This window comes from Ammospiza caudacuta, chromosome 21 (assembly GCF_027887145.1).
Source record: "Ammospiza caudacuta isolate bAmmCau1 chromosome 21, bAmmCau1.pri, whole genome shotgun sequence".
Lineage (NCBI taxonomy): Eukaryota > Metazoa > Chordata > Aves > Passeriformes > Passerellidae > Ammospiza > Ammospiza caudacuta.
The window spans coordinates 2,782,509-2,799,270 of NC_080613.1; the positions used below are offsets into that span (position 1 = coordinate 2,782,509).

The 16,762-nt window shown below is 55.1% G+C and overlaps 3 protein-coding genes, 1 long non-coding RNA gene and 2 other non-coding genes across 6 annotated transcripts; 2 read left to right on the forward strand and 4 right to left on the reverse strand.

The window, feature by feature from the left end:
- Positions 1 to 820: 820 nt before the first annotated feature.
- On the forward strand, positions 821 to 7,172 carry DIPK1B (divergent protein kinase domain 1B). Its single transcript, XM_058818298.1, has 5 exons — positions 821 to 920; positions 3,156 to 3,290; positions 4,470 to 4,577; positions 4,705 to 4,881; positions 5,420 to 7,172. The coding sequence occupies exons 1-5, from the start codon at positions 858 to 860 to the stop codon at positions 6,230 to 6,232; spliced, it is 1,296 nt and encodes a 431-aa protein (XP_058674281.1). The 5' UTR covers positions 821 to 857; the 3' UTR covers positions 6,233 to 7,172.
- Positions 7,173 to 8,577: 1,405 nt separating this feature from the next.
- Positions 8,578 to 11,738, reverse strand: LOC131566959 (uncharacterized). Its single transcript, XR_009275607.1, has 4 exons — positions 11,497 to 11,738; positions 10,922 to 11,029; positions 10,171 to 10,233; positions 8,578 to 8,773 (listed from the first exon to the last, which is right to left on the reverse strand). It is a non-coding gene; the product is annotated as an uncharacterized LOC131566959 (long non-coding RNA).
- On the reverse strand, positions 9,999 to 10,132 carry LOC131567042 (small nucleolar RNA SNORA17). The gene has a single exon (XR_009275616.1). It is a non-coding gene; the product is annotated as a small nucleolar RNA SNORA17 (small nucleolar RNA).
- LOC131567041 (small nucleolar RNA SNORA17) lies at positions 10,547 to 10,680 on the reverse strand. Its single transcript, XR_009275615.1, has one exon. It is a non-coding gene; the product is annotated as a small nucleolar RNA SNORA17 (small nucleolar RNA).
- Positions 11,739 to 12,245: 507 nt separating the features above from the next.
- MRPS2 (mitochondrial ribosomal protein S2) lies at positions 12,246 to 13,749 on the reverse strand. The gene is made up of 4 exons (XM_058818497.1): positions 13,722 to 13,749; positions 13,571 to 13,642; positions 13,331 to 13,460; positions 12,246 to 13,086 (listed from the first exon to the last, which is right to left on the reverse strand). Exons 1-4 carry the CDS (start codon positions 13,747 to 13,749, stop codon positions 12,543 to 12,545), a joined length of 774 nt encoding a protein of 257 aa, XP_058674480.1. The 3' UTR covers positions 12,246 to 12,542.
- Positions 13,750 to 13,831: 82 nt separating this feature from the next.
- PIERCE1 (piercer of microtubule wall 1) lies at positions 13,832 to 14,840 on the forward strand. Its single transcript, XM_058818349.1, has 3 exons — positions 13,832 to 14,012; positions 14,170 to 14,248; positions 14,392 to 14,840. The coding sequence occupies exons 1-3, from the start codon at positions 13,948 to 13,950 to the stop codon at positions 14,590 to 14,592; spliced, it is 345 nt and encodes a 114-aa protein (XP_058674332.1). The 5' UTR covers positions 13,832 to 13,947; the 3' UTR covers positions 14,593 to 14,840.
- The last annotated feature ends 1,922 nt before the right edge of the window (positions 14,841 to 16,762 follow it).

Genomic DNA, 16,762 nt, shown 5'->3' on the forward strand with positions numbered 1-16,762 from the left:
GTCTCACAGATCATTTCCCATCATATTATCTGCTCCGTGTCCCCTTTGCTCTAACTTGCCTGTGCACACAGGATTCCCTGGATGGGGCTGTCCCTGGCCTGTCAAAGTCTTGCCCTGAGGTTTCCCTGTCCGGCTGCAGTGCAAACAGAGAGGACCAGCCAGTGCTGCTGCTGGGATTCAGGGTGGGAAAAGACACAGCAAGGAGGAGAAGGAGCGGCAGTGATGGCAGGGCTCAGGCCGGAGGGGTGCAGCCCCGAGCTGTGCTCACAGATTACCTGCTATGGGTAACAAGGAGGGAGGCTGGCCCTCTGCCACCCAAAATGGCTTTGAATACACCTGGAGCTGCTGTGAGTGCTGGGGGCCAGGTGGGATCAGCATCTCCACAGACCCCCCCTGCTCCGCCAGGATCATCAGCCAGGGCTGTGCGGTGGGGTGAGCCCGGGGATGGGATCCCCGGGTGGGTGGAACCCCGGAACATGGGATGGGCACGGCCATGAGATCCTCGAGCGGGATGCTCGGGTGGATGGGGCATGAGCCCCCCGGGCGGGGCGCCCAGATGCGGAGCGCTGGGTTGGCTTAACCCAGCGGGGCCGAGCGGGGCCGCGGCAGCACGGCCCCGGCTCCCCGGGCTGCGGCGGAGCTGCGAGCGCCGCCCCCGCCTCCCGCACCGCCCCGCGCCGGGCGGAGCCGCCGAGCCCCGCGGGCCGGGCCGGGCGCTGCGGCGGAGCGAGCGGCGCGCCTGGGCCCCCCTTGCCGGGACCCCGGCCCGCCCCGGCCCCGGCGGCGCTGCGGGGGCCGCGGCCGCCCCGGCCATGCCCCCCGGAGCCTGAGGCCCGCGGCCGCGGGGCGCCCGCAGCATGCGGAGGATCCGGCGGCTGGTGCATCTGGTGCTGTTCTGCCCCTTCTCCAAGGGCCTGCAGGTACCGGCGGAGCGAGGATGCGCCGGGGTGGAGGATGCGGGCTCGGGGATGCGCCGGGCCGGGGGGATGCGCTGGGATGCGGGCTCGGGGACGCCCGTCTCCGCATGCTGGCACCGGCCGTGCACAAAGGGACGCTCCGCCTCGGCTCCCCCGACGCCGGTGCGAGGAGCTCGGGGCCGGGCACCGGCACATCGGGGGTCTGGAGCGGCAGCCGGGGCCGCAGCGGTTGCATAACCCGCGCCCGCTCCGCCGTGCCGGAGCCGCGGAGCACCGGGGCAGCCCAGCCCGCAGCGCTCGGTGAAGCCGCCAATGCAGCAGGGCAGGGATGGCTCCTTCCTTCTCTTTCTTTATCTTCCGTCCTCTTCCCATCCCTGAGCTTCCGAGGGCCGGGCACCTCCCTCAGATCTCCAGGGATGCTGAGGATGTCAGGGATGCTGGAATGGGGGTGTTCTCTGCAGCCTGGGATGGGAAAGCCTGACTGTGGCAGAGATCCTGGACCAGAGGGGTTATCCCGGAGGGGATGAGGGAGGGGATACCCGGTGGGCAGAGGGTGCTGGCAGGAGGTGGGTGCAGAGCTGGGAGTGCTGTGAAACAACCTCCGTGTTCCCCGGGGAGCCACAGGGATGGAGCAGGATTTTGTTGATGCTGCATCCATTTTGCCTTTGAAGTCAGCCCCAGCCCAAAGTCACTTTCATATCCTCCAGAGTCACTCTAAAACTAAACACAGCAACTCTCGCAGGGTAACACCCTTCAGTGCAGGGAAGGCAACGGGGAGAGAATCTCCTGTGTCTTGAGACTGAGGCACTGGAGGAACCCTCACAATCCAAAATCCAAGCAAATCTCAAGGGAAATCTCTCACTGAAATGCATCCCCCAATCCCACATTTCTTTCCACCCTTTAGGCAATGATGAAGCCAGAGCTCCCCATGCCATGCTCAGGCAGCAGTCCTGACTCCCCTTCTGCTACAGGATGGATTCTAAGTCAGAATAAGTAAAAAGTGACATTTTGGCTATTCCAGGGTTCTACAAGACATATCTCTAGTGGGAAGTCCCTGGAAAAGCCCCTTTACTGAGTTTTGGGGGGCTCCTGTGCTGGGGGGATCTCAAGGTCTCAGTGTGCCTGACTTCAGGGCCATGGGCTGCTTCTCACCTCACAGGAGCAGCCACCTACACTTTGTCTTTGCCAAGTCCTGGCTGTGCTTGGCTTCTCTTTTAATTTAATTTCATGTTAATTAGCAGTGCCATTGCTTCACAGGCAAGCTGGGCACCCTGGTCCTCTTCACACTTTAGGGTTTCCAATTAATGGGAGAAATGTCACGATCTCGAGGCAGACCTGCCTGCTCTCACCCTCTCTGCCCATTCCTGTGGCTCCCACAGCCCTGACAGCTCCTGGAAAGGGGCTGAGGAGGAGCATTTTGGAGTGGGGAGTGGTTTTGGGCTACAAGACCCAAGCCAGGATCCTTGGCAGGTTTTAAAGGTGCTGCACCCACCCAGATCCAGCCCTATCCCAGCAGCAGGTCGTGAGGAGGGTTTGGAGGTGGTCAAAGGCCAGGGATTCTGTAGAATTACCTACAGAAAAGGGGTGGAAGTGTTTGTTTAGTGCGAGGATTCGTTCCCTGCCCTTTGGAACTGCTGGGATCTGCTCCGTTTCATGAGCCAGGTGAGCAGTCTCTCTTGCAGGAGGCCAGATGGCAGCAGTGCTGCTGTGCCAGGGTCAGGGGGAAGGAAACAAAGCCAAAAACCCAAAATCCTGCTGAGAGCCTCCGAGTTGTTTGCACAGAGCATCACCTGTGAGCTCCCAGGTTTGTTACTCACCCACTCCCACACAGGAACTGCTGTTTGGAGCTTCCCCTGCCCTTGGGGCTTTCTAAAGGGGGGGTTCTGCTGAGAGGGGTCCCCCCCAAACAGGAACAGAGCTCCTGCAGCCCCACTGGGATACCCCAGCCCTGCACAGGGCAGGAGAGCAGGAGGATGTGGCCACAGCTCCCAGGCATGCACAGCATCCAGCTCCTTGCAGCTCAGCCTGCTAATCCCCCTGCTTTTAGGGAATTTTAAGTGACCTACTTGCAGCAGGAGTTGCATAAGAGACTGATGAATATATATATAAAAAAGGCTGAAGGTTTCCCCAGCGCTCAGGTCGGTTTGTGTGGCAGAGCTGTCCTTGGCCAGCTGTGCTGCCCTGGGCAATGCCCTGCCCTTCCAAAAGGGTTTCAACAGCATTTCCTTTGCCTTGCAGGGCCGCCTCCCAGGCATCAAGGTGAAGTACCTGCTGGTGGTGTGGCTGGGCATCTTCGTGGGCAGCTGGGTGGCCTACATGCACTACGCGTCCTACTCGGAGCTGTGCCGCGGCCACGTCTGCCGGATGATCATCGTGAGTGGCACCACAGCCCCCTGGCTCCTGTCCTGTTTGGGGCTGTGGGAGCCCCAGAGCTGGGAGGAGGAGCCCTCCTGGCAGCTGCTGTCCCCAGCATGGCACAGGGCTCAGAGCAGGAGGGGTGACCTTACCCTGCCAGGGTGACGGTGAAACAATTCTGTGAGATGGCAGAGGGAAGCAGCCAAGGCAGGCGTGGGCACATCCATGTCTGCAGGTGAAGCTGGAATGGCAGGGCAGGGAGCAGGATCTGTGGGCAGGGACAGCACCACAACAGCCCCCTCTGGGCTCTGCAGAGCGGGAGGAAAAGGGAGCACTCAGTCCATGGTACCTGTCTGTGGCTGCTGAGCAGCCCTAAGGAAAGCAGCAGAGCTCTGTGTGGCTGCCTGGCTCTGTGTGTTTTGCCCTGTTTGGGGTTTGCAGTGTAGTTCCATGGGATTGTAGTATGTTCCATGTTCCCCATGGCGTGTCCCCAGGAGTGCTGTGTGTGCCCCTGGCATGGGAGTGGGTCTCAGCCCAGCCCAGGAGAGGAGGGGGAGCTGGGCTGTGTCAGAACAAGCCTCGTTGATCAATCCCTCAGCAGAGAAGGGAGGCAGGAATTGCCATAACAACAGCAACGATCGTTTAATTTGATTTTCTGCCTGACTCCGACCGCGGGGTCTTGGGCGCTAATTCCTGCTCGGAGCTGGGGCTATCAGGCTCCGTGTCTGGTCGTGTCCTCTGTGAGCAGGTCCAAGGGTTAATTCCCATCCACAGCAGAAAAAAAAAAAGGGAAAAGATGCAGTGAATGTCTGCAGCTCCAGCTTCCAGCCCTGAGGCTGCTGTGCCCTCGCTGAGGAGCTGCAGAGCTGCAGCCTTTCCTGCCCAGGGATGTCTCCAGCTCCAGCCTGGCCATGGATCAGAGCCACTGTCTGTCCCTGTCCCTGCCACCCCCAGGACTGGGGCCAGCCTGGCTCTGCTGAGCAGCCTGAGCTTCCTCACCCAACTCCACACTGCCCTCTCCTCCAGCGCAGGAAGTTCTCCCAAGCCCCTGGATTTGCAGCAGCAGCAGCCAGGAACAACTCCCTGAGATCCCTCCAGCAGCACAGGGGTCCCTGCCAGCCCAAGGCACTGAGCCACCCCTAAGGGCCAGTAGAAATCTGTCCCTGTTCAGCTCCTCTCTGTCCTTGCCCTCCCCAGTGTGACCAGTACAAGAAAGGGATCATTTCTGGCTCCACGTGCAAGGACCTGTGTGAGGAGCGTGGCCTCCTGTTCCAGCGCTGCCTCTCCTCCTCCCCCAGCCAGCAGGTAGGTCCGTGCCCCCCAGCCATGCCAGGGCTGGGCACCAGCCCCAAACCCTGCACATCTCCCCCTGTGCCCATCCCAAACCAGCACCCAGCTCCCTCCTCCTGCTGTGCCCTTCCCTGTGCTCCAGGTGTACAGAGGGCTCTGGAGGGACAGGGAGGTGATCATCAAATGTGGCATCGGGGAAGCCCTGAGGGCCGAGAGTCGCCCGGACTCCGTGCCCAGGAGGGACGTGGTGCTCTTCGACAAACCCACCCGGGGAACCTCCATGGACGAGTTCAAGGAGATGCTCCTCAACTTCCTGAAGGTCAGTGCAGGGCCCTGTGGGATCCACAGCCCTGTGAGTCAGAAACACCAACTGTTTTTCCTTCCCTTTGAACGAGAGCTCCTCCATCCTGTGCCGCCCATCCACTGCTGGTGCCAGTGCCATGCAGTGATTAGTGGAGAAAATGAGTTCTTATCTGTGAGATTTCAGTAGCAGCATCTCTGGAGGTGGCTGTGCCACGGCTGTGGGTGGCATCTGTGCTGGGCAGAGCTGATTTGGTGGTCCTGGTAGTTACCCTGTTGGGTGGCATCTGTGCTGGGCAGAGCTGATTTGGTGGCTCTGGTAGTTTCCCCTCTTGGGGCTTCTGCAGCAGTGGTGGGGTTCCAGCTCTAGAGCAGCCCTGAGGCTGGTAAAATTCTGCTGGAGCTGGATGCCCACACATTGTGTGGCATTTTCTGGGGTGTCACCATTTCCTCCTCCTCCCCAGCTCAGTTCTTTGCTCCCCCAGTTCTGTTTTGTGATGTGACACCCAAACATGGAGAGCTGTGAGGGTCTGATGCCAATTTTGTGCTGTTTGCAGTCCAAGCTGGGGGATCAGCCATCTCTTCCCGCCTTGGTGAGCCGGATCATCACCATGGCAGACGTGAACCGTGACGGGAAGGTGTCCCTGGCAGAGGCCAAATCCATCTGGGCGCTGCTCCAGCTCAACGAGTTCCTCCTCATGTTCTCCTTGCACGAGAAGGAGCACACGGCCAAGCTGCTGGGGCACTGTGGGGACCTTTATGTCACCGAGAAGATCCCCCACACCTCCCTGTACGGGGTGGATGTCCCCCCTTTCCTGCAGTCCCTGCTGCCTTCCCTCGCCCACCAGCTCATCCACCAGTGGTTTGCGCCGGCCTGGCCCCGGCGCGCCAAGATCGCCATCGGCCTCCTGGAGTTCGTGGAGGAAATCTTCCACGGGACCTACGGCAGCTTCTACATCTGCGAGAGCAGCCTCAGGAACGTGGGCTACAATGACAAGTTCGACTTCAAGATGGTCAACCTGCGCAAGGTGGCCACGGAGATGACAATCAGAGGCTTCCTCAAGGGCCGGCACTGTGAGCAGAACGGGGACTGCACCTACGGGCGGGACTGCACGGCCACGTGTGACAAACTCCTGAAGCAGTGCAAGAGCGACGTGGTGCAGCCCAACCTGGCCAAGGTGTGCGGGCTGCTGCAGGACTATCTGCTCTATGGAGCTCCCCTGGAGCTGAAGGAAGAGCTGCAGAAACAGCTCCGAACTTGCATGACCCTCAGTGGCCTGGCCAGCCAGATGGAAGTGCACCACTCCCTCGTGCTCAACAACCTCAAGACCTTGCTCTGGAAGAAGATTTCCAACACCAAATATTCCTAACGGGGGAAGCACGGCCCTGGAATTTCCAATCTGTGAGCTTGGAGCGAGGTCCAAGGGCTGAAGGCCTGTTTCTCCATCCTCTCCTCCCCAGGAAAAACACACCCTGCACAGGGAGTTCAGCAGAGCTGCAGCCCCTTCTCCTTCATGGAAAACCAACATCGTGACTTGCACCACCCAGCAGCATCAGGGATGGGTCGGCAGGAGCAGAGCTGGGACACTGAGCTGGGTTGAGCAGGCTTGGGGGAGGAAGGAGACGCGGAAAGGGATGAGGAAGCAGAGCCCAGCTGGATGCATCAAACTGTTCCTTGATGAGCAGGAAAGCAGAGCAAAGCGATGGGAATGAATCATTCATGCTGTACTTGTCACATCTCCTTTTGAGGAACGGCTCTGATGTAAATAAACAGCTTTTATGTGAATCACACCCGTCCATCAATAGCCAAACAGCAGCCTGTTAAGTACTGTGATCTAAAAAGGAGGAAAAGGTAGATTTCCCCTTTCAAAAGCCTCTCCTTAAGTGTCTGAGTCATCTGCCATCAGCTCCAGCTGTCACACAGGAAGCAGATCAGCTGTCTGTTGCACCGTGGAGAATCGTGGCAGTGCTTTGGTTCCGTTTTTAAGTGCCTGACCCTGACGGTGATGCCGAGGCTTGTGAGAGGCTCCCCCCAGCTGCTCCTGCCCCCGGTGAGGAATTGGCAGCACAAGCCATTCCCTCACGTGTCCGCTCTGGAAGCGGCCGAGGCCAAGGATGGCTTAAAGGCAAAGGGCTAAACACGAACGTTGTGACCCCTCCGTGTGCTCGGGTGTCACTGCCCACCACGCTCAGAGCAGGGATAAGCCAACCCCTCCGTTTAATTCTCCAAAAACTAAGCTGGGCTTGCCCTGCAGAGGTTGAAGGTTAATACCAGAATAATCCAGTGCTTCTCTCATTATTAAAATGAATTTCCAGGCAAAGCTTTTAGCAGGTCTCCAGACATTTCTTTTTGGCTGTGTCTGTGCTCCCAGGGCTCCAACTATGGCTGTTTCCTTGGAATGCTCAATTACAGCAATCCTACAGCTCTGGGCAGGGAGGAAGAGCTGGATAAACTCCCCCAAGGTTGCTCTGTTCCCAGCACAGCCATATTCCTGCTGCTGGAGCATGTGCTGCTTCTCCTGCCAACAATTCCTTAGGGAAGCGAGCATGCAGCTGATGTGCCATCACAAAATAAAAATACACCTGACACTGCAGCAAATTTAGGAGCCCTTAGGGGACAAAGATCAGGATTTTCCTTCTGTTGGTTCTTTAGGCTCCTCATCACCTCTCACTGGGCAGATTTTGGTGTTAGGAGTGCTCTGTGTCCAGCAGGGCTCAGTCCCTGCTGAGGAGTGGCCTGTGGAATGTGATTTATCCATGGAGAAGGTGGGCACTCCCAAGGATTCTGTGTTTGAAGGGCTCCTCAGCCTGGATTGGGTATGGGCACCTCCAAGGCCCTGTCTGCAGGTGCGGGGAGGGAAGGCAGGGCTGAAATTCCCTGGCATTGAGTAAGGATGCTCCAGGCTCCTCATCCCCTGTCCTGCATCCCCATGGCAACAGCTGGGGGGATTCAGGTTTGAAGGGCTCCTCAGCCTGCACTGGGTATGGGCACCATCCAGGCCCTGTCTGCAGGTGCAGGGGAGGGAAGGCAGGGCTGGAATTCTGCAATGAGGCTCCAGGCTCCTCATCCCTTGTCCTGCATCCCCATGGCAACAGCTCCCCTGACAAACCCAGCTCCTCCTGCCATTGCAGAGGAACCCAAGCCCCCGCCAAAATCCCCTCCTCAGGGCGGCAGAAAAGCCATTTTCCATCCTTCCCTCCATGGTTTACTCCCACTAAATCCCTGCTGTTCCCTTCCCTCAAAGCAGTGCTAAAGCACCTGGAGAACTGGAGGAAAACAATTTCCCCAACAGCAGAACCTCTCTAAATATTTATGAAGAGGTGGCTCCTGTAGCTGAGGGACCAGGCCCTGACAGTTTAATTGAAATAAAGTCACTTGTGACAGCAATTGTTCCATTAATGCACATCCCCTGTGGCCCTGGACACTCCCAGGAATTCTGCTCATCACTAATAAGAAGCACAAAGTGAGTGCAGTTTACAAACCACTCTGGGATACAGGAGAGAAATGAGTCAAGGCAAAGCTGTTTTACACTTAAATTCCTCCAGATTCCCCACAGGAGATGGAAGAAAAGCCAGGACACTCCAAAACTGATAATCTGATCTCAGTGGATCCCCTTTGTGCTCAAGAGGATGGAGGTAAAACCTGAAATTGCTCAAAAACAATCCTAAATTCTCATATCCACAAAGTCTTACATCCTAGAATGGTTAAAAAATAGCATTACAAACACACAGCATAATCCTTTCAGTCTTGTAGGTGGCATCTTTATTTAGTTTTTTTTTTTTTTTTAAATCCTTCTTAACCATGCAGAGAAAACACAGATGATCAAGTTTCAGGAATCTCCAAGCCATCAGATGTGGATGCTGCCAAGCAGTTCTCAGTTTGTCAGACATTCTGCAGCTCAAGGCATAATCTGCAAATAAATATAAGGCCCAGGATGTCAGGAAAGTTGAAAAACAGGCAAGAAAAGGGAGCAATAAAGTCAACACTAATGAGCTAATTAACCCTTGCCATGCAGACTCTGCTGCCCTCACTGTCTTGGGTCTGTCCCAAGAGTTTTCACATCCCAGAGGAAATAAAGATTAAATATAAAATGCAACATTTTAAGGCTGTTATCAGGGTTCACAAGGAAACTTTGAGACAGGGATTTCCTTCAGCCCAGAAGGACATGGCACAAAATTAGGAGAAGCTCTTTGGCAGGACATCAGAGGGTTTTTGGAAAAGTATCTGGCTGGGGGAGTTGAGGAAAGGGATAATTTAAGAGCTGGATAGCTGGAGCCTGCTCTGGGTTATTCCATCACTCCCTAAAAATCCAAGGTGAGTTTGCCAACCTTGGTGCACAGCCAAGCTATTAATAGTGCAGGGAAAAAAAAAATCTGAGCTTATTCCAGTTTTAAAGCCATGACATAAACCAGTCCTGGATGATGAAGGGCTGTGCTATGTGCTGAGAGATTTTTAATTCCTCTCTAAACCACTTTCATGTAAAACATTCACGTTTTCCACAGCTCAGAGCCAGTTTTTCCTTCAGCAAAGCAATCTCCATGGCCCAGAAGTGCTGCTTGGGGAAGGGCAGTTCCAGTGAATGCCATCAGGAAAATGTTCATGGTTCTGCTGTGCCTCACAGGGAGTTCTAAAGAGACACTCATTAGCACTCATGCCCACGCAGGACCCCTGGAGGGAGCAAAGCCTGATGAAAAACCCCAAACACGGATTGCAGGTTAACAGAAGTCAAGAAATTTAAATAAAAGAGCCACATCCTCAAGCAGAACCACATCCCCATAAGCTCATTAACATTCTTCTCCACAGCCAGTGACTTTTGCCAGTTGAAGGGTTCACTTTGCACCACTGAGGCCCCTCTGCCCTTCTAATGGCCGTTTAATGAGGTTTCCCATTCAGCAGTGCCAGAGCTACTCACTGCAAAGCTCAGGGTCACAATCTCTGCGTGCCCAGAGCTGCTCTCGGTGTCCCTCGAGAAGGGACAGTGACACACAGCACCACTTGGATACAGGGACACCTGTGCACAGGGTTTGGAGCAAGCTGGCACAGCAAAAGGCGTCCCTGAGGAAGGGAAGGACTGAAGGACAGTGCCCATCCTCCACCATTCCCCATTAAAGGCAAGAGAGCAGGAAAAGAACTGAAATGTCAGGTTGTTGAGCAATCCTGAGAGCTCACAGGGCTCAGAGCACCAGGGAAGACCTCGCCTGTTGCTGTCTGCCACCGAATGACACAGACGTGGCACTGCAGCCATGCCTGCAACACGAGATGGGGCAGGGCTGGCACCCCCTGGCACCTCACAGCGCTGCAGCTCACCTGGGCAGGGCTGGCACCTTCCAGCAGTGGAGCTCACCTGGGCTGGGCTCCTCTGGTCTGCCTCTGGAAAAGAGAGAAATGCATGGACAGCCTTTAGACACAGCCCAAAGCCTGGTTACACAGGTACTCTTTCACTGGCAGCAAAAATTTAAAAGGTATCAATAACAGCACAGGAGTATTTTCATTTTCTGATATGATAAATTCCTAGTGTTACCACGTGGTTTTACAGATCACTTCCACTTATTCTTCTGTAACACACGTGGCACCCACAGGATCAGAAACTCTCACTCTGCACAGAACAAACCTCCCCTTACCCAGACCCCACATTCCAATGAGTTCAGAGCTGGTGTCCCTGTCTCCCATGAGGCTGATTAGGGATGTCAGGCTATCAATCACTCTGATTGCTCACGGGGTGCAGAACAAACGAGCGTAGAACATAGCCTGGCTCTCTCTTGCCACTCTTTGACACAAAGATGCCACAGCAGCCATCTCTGCAACGCCAGTGGCAGCCTGGGGGGAGCAAATAACCCAAAACCACTGGAAAAATGTAATTATGGGTGGGTGTCCATCACTGGAAGTGTTCAATGCCCAGCTGGATGCAGCTCTGAGCAGCCTGGGAGTGGAAGGAGTCCCTTCCAATCCAAACCATTCCATGATTCTGTTGTATTTAGAAGATTTTATCACTATTTAAAAGCAGTGCTAGCAAGGTATTTGCTGCATGTGCAGATACCACGTGTAACACACCACTCACAGTCAGCAAGGTGGCTGAAGCTTGCTTGGGCAGCCCCCTCCTGAAGGATTACCCTGCATTTCTGAACTCACACCATCCCGGTCACTTTATTTTTTGTCCACCGCCAGACTGAAGAAAGAAAAGAAAAACAAAGGAAAAATGTTGTTAATAATCGCCTAACAGCCTTTTTTTGGTGAAGCACACAATTTATCTAAAAACCACAGAATTACAACAGTTAAAAGAATGATATCCACTGAAGATTCACATTAGCTACTGAAATCATTGAAAACCTGAAATCCCTGAATTTTCTGCCTTTTTTCAGTGGAGTATATTAAAAAAAACACACATCTGTGTATGCTTTATATTAGAGATATAAATATACACCTTGCAATATATTCGGTTCACAATATATGGACATATTATTAACATCATATTAATATATTGATAGACAGATCGATAGATTTTGCTTCCAGCGCACTCCACAATTTGGGGGTTTGCAGCGCACGTGGCAGCTCCCGGAGCCCCCCGAGCCCCGGGGCCGCTCGGGGCCGGGCCGGGCCGCGGGGCTGAGGGGAAGGGGCCGTTCCCAGCCTCACCTCGCTCGGTTCCTCCCGCCGCAGCCGCTCAGCGCCGGCGGAGAGCGGCACAGGCCCTGAGGGAGCCCCGCCAGAACATGGCGGGGGAAGGCGCAGCTGTGGAGCCGCCTCCACCAGCACCGGTTTGGTGCGCATGAGGGACGCGGGGATTCTCGCTGGCCGCGCCGGGAGAGGCTGAGGCCGGTGCCGGTCCCAGTCCCGGTCCAGTCCCTCTGAGGCAGCACCGCAGCGCCGCTCCCGTCGCCCCGCGCCCACCGAAAGGGCGAGAGATCCCGCACCTCCTCAATATATAGTGCGGGGAACGGCCGCGCTTGCGCACTCGCTCTTCCGCCCGAGAGCGCCCCCTGGCGGGCGGGAGGACTCAGAGCAGGGAGCGGGCGGGGCGGGGACCGCAGCCGGGGACACGGGAGGGGACAGGGGATGGGACACGGATCCCTGCCCAGGACTGCTCCAGGGCCTCCCACGGAGACACGAGGCTACTAAAAGATGGATATCCCTTTTCTCAGCTGCTCCTGGAGTCCCTCACCTCCCGTGGTGGCAAAGGTTGGGCTCCCAGCCTGTCCCAGGACAAATGTGGAACCCTCTGACCCCCACTGGGGATCCTCTCATCCTGCATCAGCCACCCTGAAATATCCCCAGCTTGGGTGCATCCTATCCATCCCATTGCCTTGACTGCCCTGGCCAGGCTCCCCATCCCATTCCACTAGGGAAAAACCAAAAAAAAAGATCACAAGGATAAATCCCTTTATTTACTAAGAACAGACGCAAGATACAAGTGGTTTCAGGTGAGATCATGAGCTCAGGAAAGCCACAGGACAGTGGCACTCCCTGCAACAGTGACAAACTCAAGGAACAGGAGTCTGGCTCCATTTTCCCTGGCATTGCTCTGGACAATTTTTTGGATCTGGAAACCCTCCATGGCTGTGGGATCACCGTGCACAGGGCTGGGGGCCCCCTCCCCACCAGCCAGCTGTGCCGACAGCAGTGCTGGATGCAGAGCCAGCCCCGTGGAGCGGAGCAGAGGCACCGAGCCCATCCCTGGGGCTCTACTTGCCCTGGGCTTTTCTCTGCAGCTCCTCCACGGCCTCGCTCTGCCGCCTCTTGTCCTTGGCACGGATGATGGTCATCCTGAAGAGCCTGCAGTAGAGCTCCACGGCCGCGGGGCTGTCGTCATTGCCGGGGATGGGGTAGGTGATCAAACACGGGTTGCAGTTCGTGTCCACCACGCCGACCGTGGGGATGTTCATCTTGGCCGCGTCGCGGATGGCCACGTGCGGCTCGAAGACGTTGTTGAGGGTGCTGAGGAAGATGAGGAGGTCGGGCAGGCGCACGCCGGGGCCGAACTGGATGTTGGCGTTGGTGAGGAGCCCGCCCTGCCAGTAGCGGGTGTGCGCGTACTCCCCGCACGCCCGCGCCGTGCTCTCGACCAGGTGGCAGAACTGGCGCCGGCGGCTGACGAAGAGGATGATGCCCCCTCGGTAGGCCACGTGGGCTGTGAAGTTGAGGGCCAGCTGCAGGTGCTGCATGGTCTGATCCAGGTCGATGATGTCCTGGTCCAGGCGGCAGCCGAAGATGTAGGGCTCCATGAACCTGCGGGGGCACAGGGGGACACGGGGATGGGGTGTGCAGGTATTGAGTGTTTCTGGATGTGGGGGAGGAACCATCCCACGCTCCTGCTCCTGGCTGACAGCACAGAGAGCCCTGTGTCTGTCCCAGCGCCACATCCTCACAGTGCCCACACTGTGTCCCTGTGTGGGCAGCTCCAGGCTCAGACCAATCCAGCAGAAGCATTCCTGCTGTCAACAAGCACTGCATCACGAAAAGCATCACTCACCTGTGCCGACATCCCTTTTTGTGGCCCAGGTGCACCCGAGCATCAAAGAGATCTTTCAGGGTGAAGAGCTCCTTCACGCTGAAGAAGTCGGGGTGGTTGAGAGGCTCTGTCAGCAGCTTGTCATCGTCAGCTGAGAGAGGGGAAACAAATACTCACTGCGTTTAGGGGGACGGGCCGGGAGGACGCACCGTGCCCGGTTCGTATCACCGCACGGGGCTGGGGTGCCAGGGCAGCACTCACCGCGGGGCCGGCTGCCTGCCGGGGCCGGGACCGGGGCCGGGGCCGGGGCGGTGCTGTAGAGCCGCGGTGCTGCTGCGGGACAGAAACACGCGGGTCACACGGGGGTGGCCGGGGCGCTCCGGGCCGGGCCGGGCCGGGCCCCGCCGCTCACCTGCCCGCAGGAGCCGCGGCAGCGCCATGCTCCGAGCCCGCCGCAGGGCACGGGGACGGAGGAGGAGGAGGAGCGGGGAAGGTCAGCGGCGCTTTCCGCTTCCTGCGGGGCGGGGCGGGCGCGCCCCGGGGCGGTTACGGTCGCTCCCCGCCCTCCTCCTTTGGTCGCCGGGTAACGCTCCATCCCCGCGGCCCGGCTCGGCTCGGCCCGGCCCGGCGGCTCCGCCATGGCCGAGCCCAGCCCGGGCGTGCCCCGGCGCTTCGAGGAGCTCACCTTCTACCGCGGCTACGGGTGAGCGCCGGCCCGGAGCTCTCCTTCTACCCCGGCCACGGGCCCCGCTCCCCACCATAGCTGTGCTCTGTCCCTCAGGCAGCCGCCGGGCCGGCCGGGCCCCGCTCCCCACAATAGCTGTGCTCTGTCCCCGCAATATCTCTGCTCTCCCCCGCAGGCAGCCGCCGGCTCACCCCCGTTACCGGACCGCCAACCAGAGCTACGGCAGCAGGGCCCCCACGGTGCACGAGCTGCCGGTAGGAGCACCCCGATGGATGCAGACACGGCCCAAAGCCGCGTCCAGCCCTGCACACAGCCGGCCTTTGCAGGTGTTGTCCATGTTGGTGTTTAAACCATCCCTACCCCCCCTCTTACCCCGTACCCTTTGTCGCCCCCACAGAACTCCTTCCACACCCTCCCGCACACGTTTTCGGATCACCTGGGCAGGTTTGGCATGTGCAGGAACGAGAGCCTGAACACGTCCTTGGAGAAGAGCCACTGCACCGGCCCCGACACCTTCATCACCGCCTACGAGCACATGGACTTCCACCCCAGCTACAACCCCAGCGGGCCCTCGCACTGCCGCGACCAGCCGCCGTAGGCGGCGTTTGTCGGCCTTAAAAACGCCCACAGCCGGCCTTGATCCTAAACGGAGCCACTAGATTGCAGGGGGAATGTTATTAGCACTATTTAGTGAAGGTTTAATGCGGTTAAGTGTCAGTTAGGTAGCTCATGTGAAGCGTTTTACCTGATTTATCAGCAGCATATACGTACTAGGACAACATAAATTCTGGTTTTATCCCCTTATCCCCTTCTCTGTCACTAGTGATCCTTTACACTCTTGCCTTATTTACTACCTATCATTAAAAATTAAGATCTAAACTGCTTCTCTAGTCTTTATTGCATAATCAATCTCTAAGTTTTCCAGAGTTATTCATGAATGCTTTGGATTTCCTGTAGAAAGTTCATGTTTCTTCTGTGTCCAAACTACAAAGTTTTAAGAAATTATTCAAATAATGACAAGTAATCAAGAAGAAGATTATTTTAAAAGTTTTATTGGAACAATTGTAGGTACAGGCAAAAAAACTGCATCAGTTGGACAGTGAGTGCACTGAAAGAGCACCCGAACATTTTTGGCTTAAAAATGAGTTTTTAAGAGAAACTACTCTGCCTGTTTATGGATGAGAAACAGTCCCATCTTATAGGTGTAACAAAACATTAAAAATAAGCATAATATTATTCAAACTGTTTGCCAAAAATATAAATAATGAGTGGAACATTATGTCCAAACTACTGCAATTGATACTCTTCACATGTCAGAACCATTCCCTGTTTGTGACATGTGGTAAGAGCTGGGTAAATCCTCCAGCTGCAAACACACCAAAAATAATAAATTGGAACAGGTAAATAAACTGAGCAGAAATGGGCCTGAAAAGTTAACATTTCAAAGATTTAACATCTGAAAATAAATAAGCAACCCTCTTCCATTTGCTGTGATCCTCGTATCAGACTCTAGACAATACCTGGAGCTTCTTTAGAACTTCCCTTTCTTCTCCTGAAATGAGAAAATAACAAAGTGCTGCATCAATAGAAATAGTTGTGACAATGTTACGTGTATTTTTATCCACTGATTTTTCTGCAGGTGGCATAATTTAGGGATAAGGCTGCCTCATAAAAATATTAACAGAGTGGATTCTGTCACATATTTTCCCACTCCATCTGAAAACACCCACCTCTTCTTTCTTGCCTCAATTTTAATTTAATTTTATTCTTGGAACCAGATCCTTTGAAGAGTGGCGTGCAGTGTATCTAAGTGTTCAGAGGTTAAACCAAATGCACTTTTAAAAAAAGAAATACCTGTACAAATTCAAAATACCCTCCAAAAAATGACTCATTTTACCACACAGGATCTACCTCAGACAATCTCTTTCTACTCTGTCTTTTGAAAGGAAGATTTTCACATTTGCAGATGAAATTAAGTGAGGCTGAACTATCACCAACTGAAGGGATGAAAAATTGAAAAGCTACATTAATAAAAGAAACGGGGGCAGGGATGTTCCTGCCTTGTATAAAGAGCAGCTACATGTCAAAACACGTGTTCCTAAAACAGCAGCAAAGAACTGGGAATAAAAAAATTAAGGGAGTCCTTGCTGTCCCTTGAGGATCCTTGAAGATTGTTCCCAAAGCACCCAAAACCAGTCACTGGGGTAAAAAATGAAGCAATAAACCTCTGTTCAGATTTACCTGCCAGCTGTGGTACTGCAGCCAGGATCTGTAACTCACCAGAGCCATAATCAAAAACACCAAGTGGTTTAAGCATTAATATCTAAATTAACAAGTTTTGGGCTCTGACTGGAAAGAAAAATGAGCATTGTGCTTTTTTTAAAAATATGAACCTGCACTCATTAAAAAAAAGGTAACTTAATAAGCTTTGGAAGAGCTGGGTTTATGGCTCCCTGTATCTACTGCAGTAATTATAATTAATTGGTGTCTCAGGAGGGTGGGAGAAATAGGAAAAGGAGTTTCTGGACACTCCCCAGGGCTGGCAATGGAGTAGCAGGGCTGTGCAGGCTGTGCCCACTCTGTGCCCTCCCTGGGGCTCTCATGGGCACCATGAACAGGAAATAAAATTGCTTTTGGAACTGCTGGTATGAAGATTCAGCCTTGAGAGACTCGTGCTGCAGCCTTGGTACCACGTGTGGGAATTTATTGCCACTCAAAATAATATTTTTTATTGCTCAGCCTTTAGTGATGTGTAAGAGGGATTTCCT